We start from the raw sequence: 13,100 nt of genomic DNA on the forward strand, positions 1-13,100 counted from the left end.
TTTTTCTTTTTTTTTTTTTTTTTGTCTTTTCAATTTTGCCTTCAGGGTTAGGCAAGCTTTTTGGCGTTCAGGGGGGTTAATGGGCGAGAAAGAGGGATTTACGGAACTTGTGAGCCGACTCAAGAATTTGCTTGATCTTGTTTTGTTTGAGTCTTCTTCTTTCTCTTTGATCGGCATTATTCGATGCTCTATGTGCCGCTTTGGCATCCGCTTTCGGGCGACGAAGACTACCTAGACGAAAAGTCACGAGCTTGCGTGTTTCGTCTTTTTATTTTTTTTTCTCCCACTGGAAAGAAGACAGAGTTGCTGCGATATATTTTGTCCAGCCATCAGTTGTTCAACTAGATGTTACTTTGTCTTTTTAAGATGAATAGTATTACCTAGGTAGTAACTTGAGAATCACTTCTTTGCTTTGAAGAGTAAATAATTTGTGCTCTTGAAGTACCTAGGTGAGTGGCAGCATGATGAGAGTGAGAGACGAGATGAATCTAAAATGAATAGTGCCTGCCATGATGCCGGCAAAATGATCATTACTACTTGAACTGTCATGTCCCAGAAGAACCCTTGCTCCCCAAACGCCGTGCCATGCAACAACCAGAAAGACTCCCCAAGCCAAACAACCAAGCCTTCCCCCTTTTCCCCATTGTTATATAGACACCCTAAATACACGAAGCAACGAGAAGCAGAAGCCAAGCCGATCCGTTACTTTTCCTGAGCAAGGACCATCTTCTCGCGCTCGCTTTTCCGCGCCTGGAACTGCTTGCTCGAGTGCTTGCGCTCGTTCTCCTCGCGGCGCTTGATGGACTTGAGCTCCTCGTTCTTGATCTCGGCGGCCTTCTTGACGACCTTTGGCATGTGGCGGTGGCGGCGGATGCGGTTGATCTCGGGCATGTGGCCGTAGCGCTTGACGAGGGCGTCGTTGTACTCGAGGGCCTGGCGCTGGCGGGTGGACTTGACGCCCTGGCGCTGGGAGGCGTTTGCGCGCCAGAGGCGGACGTTGCCGTCGTCGGAGCCGGAGAGGATGTAGCGCGCGTCGGGCGTCCACTTGGCGGCGAGGACGCGCTGCATGCGCTTGGTGTGGTACATGTCGCGGGAGTGGCCGCGGTCGCGGTGCCAGAGGCGGATGGTGCGGTCCCAGGAGGCGGAGACGAGCTCCTCTCCCGTGGGGGAGAACTCGACGTCCATGACGGCGGCGACGTGGCCCTTGAGGACGTTGAGCGCGCGGCCCATCTTGCGCATGTCGAAGAGGTAGACGTTGTGGTCCTCGGAGGCGGCGGCGAAGTTGAAGGCCTCCATGGGGGACCAGGCGACGCGGTTGCAGGCGAAGGTGAGGACCGTCTTGGCGACGGCGGCGCCCGTCCGGAGGTCGTAGACGACGATGCCGCGGTCGCTGGAGCACGAGGCGAGGACGGACGTCTCGACGTGGTTGAAGGCGACGTTTGTGATGGTGTCGGTGGACGTGGGCCAGCGGAGGACCTCGGGCGCGGCCGTGTGCCGCTCGAGGTCGTAGACGGAGATTACGCTCGACGAGGCGGCAAAGTTGTTGCGCGAGCGGTGGTGAGAGAGGCTGGTGAAGGCGCCGGAGCCGAGCCACGACGAGATGGGCGCGGAACCGCTGGCCGGATTGTACGGGTCGAAGAGCTTGATGGTGCGGTCGGCGGCGCAGGTCAGCAGCTTGCGGTCCCGCGTCCACTCGAGGCCCTTGACGATGTTTTCGTGCGCCGACGCCTGCCAGACTTCTTCTCTGGAGGCGAGGTCCCAGACCTTGACGACGCCGTCGCCGCTGCCGCTGGCGAAGCGCTCGAGCGAGTTGGGGTCCTTTGCGATGGAGTAGACGCCGTCGACGTGGCCGCGGCCGAGCTGCGCGATGAAGGGCGCCGCGTGCATGCGCTCGAGCTTGACGGCGTTGAGGGCGCGCTTGTACTCGCGGGCGCGCTCGAAGGGGTGGACGGCCGAGTCGAGGTTTCGGGGCTGCTTGACGGCGTCGGTGCCGGGCGGCTGGATGGCCGATACGGATCGGCTGATGGCCTTGATCTTCATTTTGGATTCTTCTATGCTTTTCCCTCTTGTTTCCGGCCCTGTTCGTTCTATCTTTGGTGGTCCAATGACTAGTTGGGAGGGAAAGAGGTGGCGATTGTTGGAGTCGTCCGATTTTGCAGTCGAGGGATCGTGAAGCTCCAGAATTAGCATTGTCCAATTGCTTGGGCCTGCATTTGGCGGGGAGAACTTTTTTTTTTCTTATCGGCCGTCCAGCGAGGTCCCGATAAGAGGCGGGATTACTAATAATCCGGCTACGCAGCAGTTACAGCGTGCAAGCTAAGGTAATCGATATGGGCGCGTGTTCTGCCTTCAACCTTGGCTGGTGGCGGGCGGATTGGCGGATTCAATCACCTCACCTCAACTCTTTCTCACCTTGTCCCCGTCTTCCGCACTTCTCATCTTCTCCCTCTCCCAAATCACGCGGCAAGCTTTTTGCATATTTCTATCTACTATTGCTTTAACGTATCGATTCGGTCAGAGAATAATTGTCCGAACCCAGCATCTTCATCTCCCGTGCGCCGGCGTCCGGCCTCTTTTTTTCGTCAGGATGGATGGCCTGCACTACGACTCGATGGCCATTGATGGGGAGCCGGAGCAGCCCCAGGTGAAAATCTCAGCGGTATGAAAGATCTCGTTCTCAGGCGCTGTGTAAAAACAAAAAAAGATGGGCATCATCCTGACTTAGTCTCACCTTTGATTGCGCCTCCCAGGCCGACAGCACGCGCGTGGACTTTGAGCTCTCGAGAACCAACCTGCCCTTCGCCAACGCCCTGCGACGAATCATCCAGGCCGAGGTGCCCACAATCGCCATCGACCTGGTGGAAATGGAAGTCAACAGCTCTGTCCTGGCGGACGAGTTCATCGCGCACCGGCTCGGCCTCATCCCCCTCGACTCCAAGGGGGTCAACGAACTCAACTACTCCCGCGACTGCGACTGCGAGCAGTACTGCGAGCAATGCAGCGTCAGCCTCACACTGCACGCCAAATGCACGAGCGACGAAATCATGAAGGTGTACGCCCGCGATCTGGTCGTCGACGGACGCCATGCGAACTCTGTCGGGAGCCCCATCATTACCGACTCCGACGGGCTGGGGTGCCTGATTGCCAAGCTGCGGAAGGACCAGGAATTGAAAATCACTTGCATTGCCAAGAAGGGAATTGCAAAGGAGCACGCAAAATGGATGCCGACGTCGGCGGTTGGCTTTGAATACGATCCTCACAATAAGCTACACCATATGGATATGTGGTTTGAGAATAACCCAGAAAAGGAGTGGTAAGTACAAGCTTCGTCTATCATGGGAGCGGTTCGAGCGACTGTGTCTGACAACTCGTGCTCTAGGCCCAAGAGCAAGTATGCTGAATGGGAAGAGCCTCCTCAAGAAGGCGAGCCCTTCGATTATGATGCAGTGCCCAACCGCTTCTACTTCGAGGTGGAAGCGTCAGGAACCTTGGAACCCGACCTGATTATCCAGGGTGGCATCCGAGTGCTGCAGCAGAAGATTGGTGCTCTGTTGAAGGGGCTCGACCCGAGGAAATATGGCGGTGACGACACCGACATGGACGGTCCTCGGAGTCCCGACATGAACATGGACGGCGGCACTACCCCGTGGCAAGACGGCGGATACACGACTCCTTATGGAAACAACACGGCGTATGGAGGCGGTAACACGGCTTACGGGGGAGGTACTTCATACGGCGGCGGCGCAACCGCCTATGGAAGCAACACGGCATATGGCGGCGGCTCGACAGCGTATGGCGGCTCTGGAGCGGGCGGCTCGGGCTACGGATCGGGGCCGTATAGCCAGGGCAACGCTTGGCAGTAAATGGGATGCGGCGTTTGATGGGGTGATTGGGAACTCTTTTACTGCTTTTATCTCCTAGTTCTTTTTTTTTTCCGTCGTATCAGCAAGGGATGATTTCCAACGCTTCTGGATTGTACTATATTGGGGAAACCAAACAGCGTAATCATTAGAGTGGTGAGTCGAATGATACCGCTTATCACAACAAAGAAATAGGGGAGGCGGTGAATGCTTTGACAGTCAGCGTCACAAGAGGAATGGCATGCAAGAAGATGTCGTGGAATACATGGTATCTGATGACTCCTTGCCAAGTGCTTTTTTGTCCATCTACCAATCTATCTTCTATATACGGAGAGTATACTTCAGGGGGGACACCATAGCCCGGAGAGAGATATTGCGGCTGTTGTGGGGGAACCCATCAATGAAAAGAATACAACGTATGAAAGTACACAAAGTTGAAAAACGGGGAAGTGAGAAACACAAGGCATAAATGTAGAAGAATATGAAAATGCCAATAAAGAAAAAAAAACTGGATGTGCCGCCAGAAGGAAGGAAACTCTATCAGAAACAATAACGCCGCAAATAGATGTTATACAAACCGTGTTTTTTTTCTCAGTCCATTCTTCGCTCCCTCGCCTTTTTCGGAATCCAAAAGCTTATGTATGTGTGAGGATGTATGATCTTCCCTTTTTGCCTTTTTTTTGCTTTTGTGCTGGTGTTCGTTTGTGTGTATGTGGATGTGTGTGTGTCTATACCGTCTTCTCGTCGACTCCTTTTACTTTTCTATATACCTTGCGGTGCATCTCTAGGAAGATGAATGTACAAATGGTGTGTCTGTTGATGTTAGCGGGATGAGCAAGCGAGATGGGAGAAAGAAGAAGTATATCGAGAGGGAGTTGGGGTCGCATCGTCTTGTGAGATCAGGGGTTCCGGGGGGTAGAGAGTATGTTTGGTGGAAACTTACGGGCCAAGACGCAGAAAGCTGGGGACCCAGCCCTTGAACATCCAGCGGATGCCCTCGGCCCTGTTGATGTCCCTGACGAGGTGCAGGATGCCCTGCTTGTGGGACGTGGACATGACCCGGGTCTTGATGACGTCGATGGGGCTCGTCGCGGTGGCGGCGGCCAGGCCGGCGAGGAAGGAGGCGGAGAAGTGGGTGGTGAGGGTGTCGCCCATGGGGGTGTAGTCGAGCAGCAGGCGCTTGAAGGTGTCGTACGTGGCGAGCTGGCCGGCGGTCATGACGGCGGCGCGGCAGCTGTTGGGCAGCCAGCCGCGGAACCAGCTGAGGGCGCCCTCGTCGCGGGCCATGCGGGCCATGCCGTCGAGCGCGTGCCGGTAGTTGCGGCGCTCGGCGGGCGGCAGGGCGGCGTCGTGCTGCATGCGCACGTTGATCACGTCGGCGAAGTTGCCGGCCACGCCGCCGACGAAGCCCGAGCCGACGGCCATGGCGATGAGCGCGGCGAACGGCGGCTCCTTGCCGCCGCGCGAGCGCGTGTAGCGCTGCTTGACCTCCTCGTAGATGCCGAAGCGCGCCGTCGAGTAGGTGAGCTGGCGCAGCAGAGACGCGGAGATGCCGCTGTACAGGCCCAGGACGCCGTCGTTCTTGAGGACGTGGGCAAAGGTGCCGCTCATGGACTTGGGGGCGTCGGGTTTGCGCGTTTGCAGGCGGACCTGGGACGAGATGATTAGAAATGGATCGTTTCCTTCATTTTCCTTCCTCTTCTTTTGATTGCTACGGGATGCCCATCCAATTGCAGGATTTCATCCCGCTGCAGCTTCAGTTCGGCACGGGGGCCATCGTGAAGGGGCCATGCGCCGAACATCGGCGTAAGCGCTTCATAGCACATCTCCCACGAACTGCGTACCTTGACTATTGATATAACTGGGTCAGCATGGGACTTTGGACAAAAACGAGCCGGGATAACCGTGACAATGGCACAAAAAAAAAAAGGAGGCAGATCATCAACGGGGACAAGACATACTCAAGTCCAGCGGATGCGTGACACAGGCGGCCAAACTACTCGCGCTGCCTCCAAACCAAAAGGGATACCGCATCGCCGGCGCTCTCAGCTTCTTCTTCTGCTGCTGCTCACCAGCATGCAGCTGCTGCGGCTGGGCCGAAGAGGCCGCCTGGGCTGCAGAGGTCATCGTCGGGCAACAGGGTCGAGTCGAGAGTTTGCGGATGCAGACAGAGGCGACAACGGGCTACGGGGACATGCCGCTGGGGGAGCATCAACTTGAACTCATGCACCTTGCTTGATCCCCGTTTCTTGTTCCTTCTGATATGAGTAAGAAAGAGGGAATTCTGAAGGAGATATCTATGCCGGGAGGGGGGCGAGATGCTGAGCCAACGGAAGGGATTATGAAGGGGTGGGATGTTGAGATTTATAGAATCAGCGACGAGAGCGAAGCCGGCCAAGTTGCTGCAGCCGATGATGGAATTGGACTCTTTTTTTTTATGGCCCACGATGGACTGACGATTGTACTGTACGGATACCTGGCATGCCGTTTATCAGCCCCGTTGATTTTTCTTATCCAAGATCGGCTAATTGGCATCTTGACGTCGGCAGCGGCAGAAAAACCAAGCAGCCGCTCGGGGCCGAAAGGCGGTGAGGCGCGCCTCAGCTGTCAGTTTCCACTACGGCCGCGTTAGGCACAGTACGTCAACTGTAATCCATGCATGAGGCTATCGGACGGCATTGGTGATGATACCGAATGTATCACATCGTCTCAACCACCCTGAGTTCTGAGCACCGTAGACTTCGAGTAGTAATATCGACTGTATGATTGCAGACAATGATTGCTCTTGACAGCAATGCCGTTATTAGGTACATGTAGTCACTTCTACAATTGCTACAGGCTGAGGAGGTGCGCGACGGCACAGCTCAAAGTCAACAAAGCATGTGAATGCCCGCATAGCCGCCTGTTACATGACTTCCCATCCTGAGTCGCCTCTCCTTTTGCCATCACGATGCATCTACTTCCCTATTCATCGCCGTGGTAGCACCCCTAACAGCACGGCTATGTTTCCCCGACTCCCGATAGCTCAATTAGGTCTTACTGACTACACTTACTCGCACACGCTTCAACACGTACCCTCACTTGCAGTCTTCGCGAACCATACCGACCACCGAGTACTCCGGGTGTACTGACAGAATCATTCATCTGCGGATGGAATGGTTGGCCGGGGTTGCGGCCGGACGTCGGAGCTCTGGAGGCAATCATTCGAGCCCCGACTTACTCGAAAGAGAACAGGGTAGCCTTGTAGGACGGGGGCAGCCGAACACAAGCCGCCGAAAGAGTTTACGAAGGAACAAGCATGCGGTAGTAATGCACTGTGTTTAACGTAGTTTATCTCAATAACTTACTGACGATACTCTTTTCTTCAAGAGAGACTGGAGTTGCGGAGGAAATAGGTAGGTGTCCGTGACAGGTGACATTTGAAGGCCATGAGACAGGCGTGATACTCTCTGCGCAGATGTAGCAGTCCTAACTCATCACAGAGACCACTAGGTACGTACATGTATGCGAGATTTGTCTCACAAGTAAGGACAAGCCACTTCTTGATATAACAGCTTCTGATCGTCATGACCTCGCTCCGTCCACCCCCATTGAGCCACATGTTCAAATCATAAGTAGCCAGGCACTGTCTCCCTTCTACCTACTCCGTATAGCAGGCGATGTCAGGTTCCCTTGGTGTGTTTGACTGCGGCCTGTCTGGAAGCCTCGTTTTGTTGCATGGACTTTATTCCAAGCTGCCACAAACCTCAGGTTGGAATCTGGTGGCAGACCGAATTTGTTCATCTCAACCCTGGATCGATCTGGGTCCCGAAGCTCGGCATATAATAACGCCGTGGCTTCCTCGTCTTCCAAGACCTTGTCAGCTGAAAATGATACCGTTCATGCCTTCCTATAAAAAAAGTGGCATCAGTGGCTTCATGCAGGATTACGTATGAGAGGAGAGAAGCGTCTTAGCCAAACAGGCAGTCGGTGAATGCAAGACATGGCGGGGAAAATCATGATCATGCACAGACGAAGCCCCATTCTCTCGCATCTCCAGCACAGCAACTTTGAGACGCGCGCGTGATCGTGCCGCCTTGAGTCGTCGCTTCGTTCGTTGTATGCGCTAATGATCCGCTGCTTTTTGCCATTACAGTATGCCTGCGCTGCTGTGAACGGCCTGTACGTCCTGGATGACTGATGCATGCCTGGCAGACGAGGGCGCGAGATACAAAGAATCAGGAAGCAGCGGCTGTGCGAGAGCCAGAGACATGGCTTCAGCCGAGGGAGGACTCGCCTCTCTCTCGCATCCGCCGCAAGAAACATCCCGTGAAGCGCTGCAGAGGGAGCTGGATGACGCCATTATCCGGACTGCGGGCTCCCACAGACGAGATGATGCCCTATCTGTCGTCCATATCTCGCCCAGCGACCATTCCAGGGTGCAGTCGTCCATCCTGACGTCGTCCATCGTCTCCCGGACGGGGCTTGGAGCCCTCGACCGGCTGCCCGTGGAGCTGCTGCTGCAGGCCCTGCAACACATGGACATGCAGGCGCTCTTCAACCTGCGCCGCGTCAACCTCAGGGCCCGTCAGATGATCGATTCGCTCAAGGAGTACCGTGCCGTCGTGTCTCACGGCCTGACGGCGTACTGCGCGCTGCTGCGGATGGGGCTCGCCGCTCACGTCACGCTGCTGGATTTTTACAGGGTGTTGTGCTCCCAGGACTGCGCCTTTTGCGGCAAGTTTGGGGGCTTCGTCTTCCTGCCCTCGTGGATACGCTGCTGCTTCGAGTGCATCGAGGAGGATCCCGAGACGAGGATGGTGACGGTCGCCGAGGTCCGGAGGGTGTTCCGGCTGTCGCGCGCGGAAGTCGGACGGCAGCGGGTGTGCCAGACGATGCCGGGGCTTTACAGGAGGAGGCTCTACTCGACCGAAAAGTCCTACCAGAGACGGCGGCTCAGGCTGCTGCCTTGGTTCCCAGCCATGAGGGAGTTTGGAGACCGGCTGGAGACGAAGGGCGTTCGCGCACGGCATTGGCATCGTTGGGACCCGGCTCACAACTTCATGGCATCGTGCGAGCTTCCCTATTATGACTCGCAAATTCAGGCCGTTGAGTACGGAATATCGTGTGCTGGGTGCGAGGCCCGCACTGTCGAACAAGACCCTGGACAGGCTTCGAGGCCGGCAGACGTTCCGTGGGACAGGCTCTTTTCACGGGACAACTTTCTGAAGCATTTCAAGATATGCAGACAGGCACAGAAGCTATGGGAGTCTAGCCCGGAGGCTGCTCTCGAGGCCATCATCAAGCGGGATGTTCATCATGAGTGAGCATGATCTGGGAGTCTCACTCGGGCTTTCGTTTGAAAGAGGTTACGATTATGGGTTATGATTGTTGTGAAGGTGGCATATGGTTGCATTGGTTCAAAGTCAAGGTATTTGACGGGGGTATGAACTGCTTTGCAACTTGGCACACACGGTCGAACATATGGATGGAATCAAATGATGGTACGCCGTGACGCATGTTTGGGAGATGAGAATGAAAGAAGCCAGAACCAAAAAGGATGCTGTCAAAGACCTGACAGTAACAAAAAGAGAATCTGACGAGAGTGGGACTCGAACCCACGCGGATTGCTCCACCAGGAATTGCTTGTTAAGGTAGCCTTAACCTGACGCCATAACCAACTCGGCCATCTCGCCAATCCGATTGATGCTGAGGCGATGAAGGAGAATGTGGATATGAAGCCCTCGAGAGAAAGCCCTAGCTCCAGGGTAGCCCGATGTGTGTGGCTGGATTTCTGAGTTGGTGCTGCTACCCCACATAGGCTTGATTGAACGATATGCGTCTAAGCGGGCATTGGTGGCATGAGCTCAGAGAAAGTCTCAACTATTCAATTTGAGGTTGGTGAGAGTGCTCAGTTCAACGCCGACTTGGTGCTGGACTCGTTTGGTTCTGCTTTCCGTTTGGTTTGTGGATGAGGCACTGAAGGCATTATAAAACTGCCGCATCACAATGGCATCGTCTGGCATGGCAAGTATGCGGTGCCTCGGCCAGTCACTCAGAGCTCGGCAGCTCTCACTGAGCTCAAGAGCGTTGCGACAGGGATTTGCCTGTCGTTTTTATTCTGCAGGTTAGGCACACTCTTCATGCTCCTCTCCTATAGGGAGAGAGGAGGAGACGAGGAGAAGAATCATCATCGAAAAGTGGCTAAGCTGACGAGGCTTATACTGACATTTCCAGCTTCCTCACCGAAGCCTGAGAAATCAGCATCAACAGTGACGATCCGCGGAGAGACCCATCCCACAGAAAAGCCCTGGTTCAACGTGCCGCAAAACATCGTCACCAAGACATCACGGCGTCTCCATCTCCAGCCTGACCACCCCATCTCCATCACGCGCCAGATCATCCAGGCCAACTTCCCGGAGCCGACGTACAAGTACTACAACGAGTACAGCCCCGTGGTGACGACGCATCAGAACTTTGACTCGCTGGGCTTTCCGAAGGATCACCCGGGACGAGCTCTCACCGACACGTACTATCTAAACGAGAAGCTGCTGCTGAGGACACACACCAGCGCGCACCAGGCAGAGACTTTTAGGGCCAACGAGAGCGATGGGTATCTCATCTCGGCGGATGTGTATCGGCGCGACGCCATTGACCGAAGCCACTACCCAATCTTTCACCAGATGGAGGGTGCGCGGTCATGGGACCGCAACAAGGTGCCCAACGGCGACGTTGCGGCCGCAGTTCTGGAGGACATCGAGAGGCTACCCAAGCACGATGTGGTGGTGGAGGATCCGAATCCGCCCATGCATCCCGAGCGAAACCCGCTACAGGAGGCTCACCACTCGGCGGCGGAAGCTGAGGCGCTCGGCAAGCACCTGAAGAGGTCACTCGAGAACATGGTGGTGGACATCTTCTCCAGGGCGAAGGCGGCGGCGATCAAGGCGGACCCGGACTTTGTGGACGAGCCCCTACGGATGCGATGGGTGGAGGCATACTTTCCCTTCACCAGCCCATCGTGGGAGCTCGAGGTCTACTACGCGGGCGACTGGCTCGAGGTGCTGGGCTGCGGCGTGGTCAAGCAGGAGATCTACATCAACGCGGGCGTGCCGTCGCAGCTGGGCTGGGCCTTTGGCATTGGCATCGACCGCATCGCCATGCTGCTGTTCAAGATCCCGGACATCCGGCTCTTCTGGTCCGAGGACGAGCGGTTCCTGTCGCAGTTCACGGGCGTGTCGGCCAGCCTGGACACGCTCAAGCGCTTCGTGCCCTTCTCCAAGCACCCGCCCAGCCCCAGGGACGTGTCCTTCTGGCTCCGCTCGACGTCCGCGGCGGGCGGCAACGACAAGGCCGTCTTCCACGAGAACGACGTGATGGAGCTGGTGCGCAGCGTCGGCGGTGACGAGGTGGAGAGCGTGAGCCTGATTGACGAGTTTGTCCACCCCAAGACGGGGCGCAAGAGCGTGGCGTACCGCATCGTCTACCGCAACCTGGAGCGCACGCTGACGGGGCAGGAGACGAACAACATCCACGAGAGGGTGAGGCAAGCCTTGGTGAGTAAGCTCGGTGTTGAACTACGGTGAAGCGAAGGACCCAATTGTTTGTTCGTACGAAGCCTCTTGAGGCTGAGCGAGGCTTGGCCGGTGCGCTATGCGCTCAGTACAGGGCATTGCATGCGAGACAAAAAAAAAGGGGGGGGGGAAAGGCTGAGAGGCGATGAGATTCGGCCCCACGATGAAGGCTGTTGGGGATGGTAGCATTCTAGCATCTGAGGCTGAGGGGGGGGAAGAGAAGCAGCCGAGCTGATCCTGGCGAGCTTTGACCGAGATCTTGGTACGGCGTTGGTTGGCTGAGATGGCCGCGTGGATGGGCTGCTTGGAGGTTGGCCGACTGTGCCAGCCCTGTACAACTATCATCACATGTATATTTTCATTGGGTCTCCAGACATCTTGGGGTACAGAATCCACTACAAACAAACCAAAAAATGCAATTGAACAATCAGCTTCGACAACGGAATATGCTGTGCTGTCTGATTCCTTACAAACGCCTCGTAGTCAACCCCGGTAGGGCACCGAACGGTAGTGTACATGGAATCACGCATTCCGATGCTGCGCCTCGGCGCTTTGACAGCAGAAATGCTTGTACCAAAGAGCTGACTTTCCGAGACGAGGGAGATCTAGGAACAAGGGAGAAGGTAAGTGACGTGGCAGGGGATAAGAAGAGGACGAGCGGAAGACACGGCTTCTTCGGAACGGCACCGGAGGATTTTACAACTGTTGGGCAGATGTTAAGCGAAATGAGGCCTACGTTTGTAGGGCACCTTGGAGTCCAGTGCCAGCTCAGTATTCGGTATCATGCGATCTGGAATTGTTGGTGTTTGTTTGAGATTTGGGAATACCTTGGGTACAAGTAGGTAGGCTCAGCCACAAAGGGGGGCTGGTTTCGTTTGGAGTGTGGCTGAATGAGCGGAATGGAATGAGGTGCTGAAATGAAGTGAGTCAGCCACGTGATGCGTTGTCTGCGGGATGACGTTGTTTGTTAGGGACTCTGTGTGAAGGTGAGAAGATGGGAATGAGGATGGTTTACTTAAGGTTTCTTGTGTGTGTGGCTTGTTTTGATGGATGGTTTGCGATGTCGAATCAAGACTTGCTGGTGTCAGCTTTGGGCGTGCTTGTGAAAAGGTTAATTGGGAGACCATGGATGTTCCATGGTTTTGGGTTGTCATACTAGTCTAGTAGGTACCCAAGGTGTGGTGAAGTGTTGATGTGGTTTCATTCGGAAGACGGTGTGTCTAGATGGGGGATGCTACATGCATATTCAACCTCGGTGGCACATTGTCATGTTGTAGGGTGTTACATAGATTCCCACAATGACACGACCGGGCCTCGGATGAAGAAATCTCCCAGCTCGAGGCTTGGCGATGAGACCATTCGTGCGTGTCGTCAACTCAGCCATGAACGAGGCTCGTACTCGCACAGAAAGAAAGACACAAGGCACTCCGGAGAAGCCACCCGAACAAGCGACGTCTCGTAGCCAATAGGAACAGATAGAGGAAGAGGAGAGAGACAAACACAGCCCGGTCAGTCGGTCAAGTTCAAGGTAATGGACAAGAAACCGAAACGACTTTCTCATGCACGCACGTACGTAAGTCTTTTGTGGCGGGTTCGATGTGCAAGCTTGACAAGGAATGGAATCGGATTGACGGAGTTGCATGTGGACGATTCTGTGACGATCCGTCCGGGACTCCACCTTGATGGCTGG

General features: G+C 55.4%; 5 protein-coding genes across 5 annotated transcripts; 3 read left to right on the forward strand and 2 right to left on the reverse strand.

Moving 5' to 3' along the window:
- Positions 1 to 702: 702 nt before the first annotated feature.
- Positions 703 to 2,040, reverse strand: CCMA1212_009606 (Protein sof1; the record flags this gene model as incomplete). The annotated part of the gene is made up of 1 exon (XM_073706682.1): positions 703 to 2,040. One exon carries the CDS (start codon positions 2,038 to 2,040, stop codon positions 703 to 705), a length of 1,338 nt encoding a protein of 445 aa, XP_073554830.1.
- A 547-nt stretch (positions 2,041 to 2,587) lies between these two features.
- On the forward strand, positions 2,588 to 3,863 carry CCMA1212_009607 (DNA-directed RNA polymerase II subunit RPB3; the record flags this gene model as incomplete). Its single annotated transcript, XM_073706683.1, has 3 exons — positions 2,588 to 2,659; positions 2,751 to 3,313; positions 3,380 to 3,863. 3 exons carry the CDS (start codon positions 2,588 to 2,590, stop codon positions 3,861 to 3,863), a joined length of 1,119 nt encoding a protein of 372 aa, XP_073554829.1.
- Positions 3,864 to 4,799: 936 nt separating this feature from the next.
- Positions 4,800 to 5,987, reverse strand: CCMA1212_009608 (Mitochondrial dicarboxylate transporter; the record flags this gene model as incomplete). Its single annotated transcript, XM_073706684.1, has 2 exons — positions 4,800 to 5,542; positions 5,822 to 5,987. The coding sequence occupies 2 exons, from the start codon at positions 5,985 to 5,987 to the stop codon at positions 4,800 to 4,802; spliced, it is 909 nt and encodes a 302-aa protein (XP_073554822.1).
- Positions 5,988 to 8,110: 2,123 nt separating this feature from the next.
- CCMA1212_009609 (uncharacterized protein) lies at positions 8,111 to 9,166 on the forward strand (the record flags this gene model as incomplete). Its single annotated transcript, XM_073706685.1, has 1 exon — positions 8,111 to 9,166. One exon carries the CDS (start codon positions 8,111 to 8,113, stop codon positions 9,164 to 9,166), a length of 1,056 nt encoding a protein of 351 aa, XP_073554821.1.
- Positions 9,167 to 9,848: 682 nt separating this feature from the next.
- CCMA1212_009611 (Phenylalanine-tRNA ligase) lies at positions 9,849 to 11,422 on the forward strand (the record flags this gene model as incomplete). The annotated part of the gene is made up of 2 exons (XM_073706686.1): positions 9,849 to 9,870; positions 10,077 to 11,422. 2 exons carry the CDS (start codon positions 9,849 to 9,851, stop codon positions 11,420 to 11,422), a joined length of 1,368 nt encoding a protein of 455 aa, XP_073554908.1.
- Between the last annotated feature and the right edge of the window lie 1,678 nt (positions 11,423 to 13,100).

The sequence above is a fragment of the Trichoderma ghanense genome (assembly GCF_004382785.1).
Source record: "Trichoderma ghanense strain CCMA-1212 chromosome Unknown scaffold_17, whole genome shotgun sequence".
NCBI lineage: Eukaryota > Fungi > Ascomycota > Sordariomycetes > Hypocreales > Hypocreaceae > Trichoderma > Trichoderma ghanense.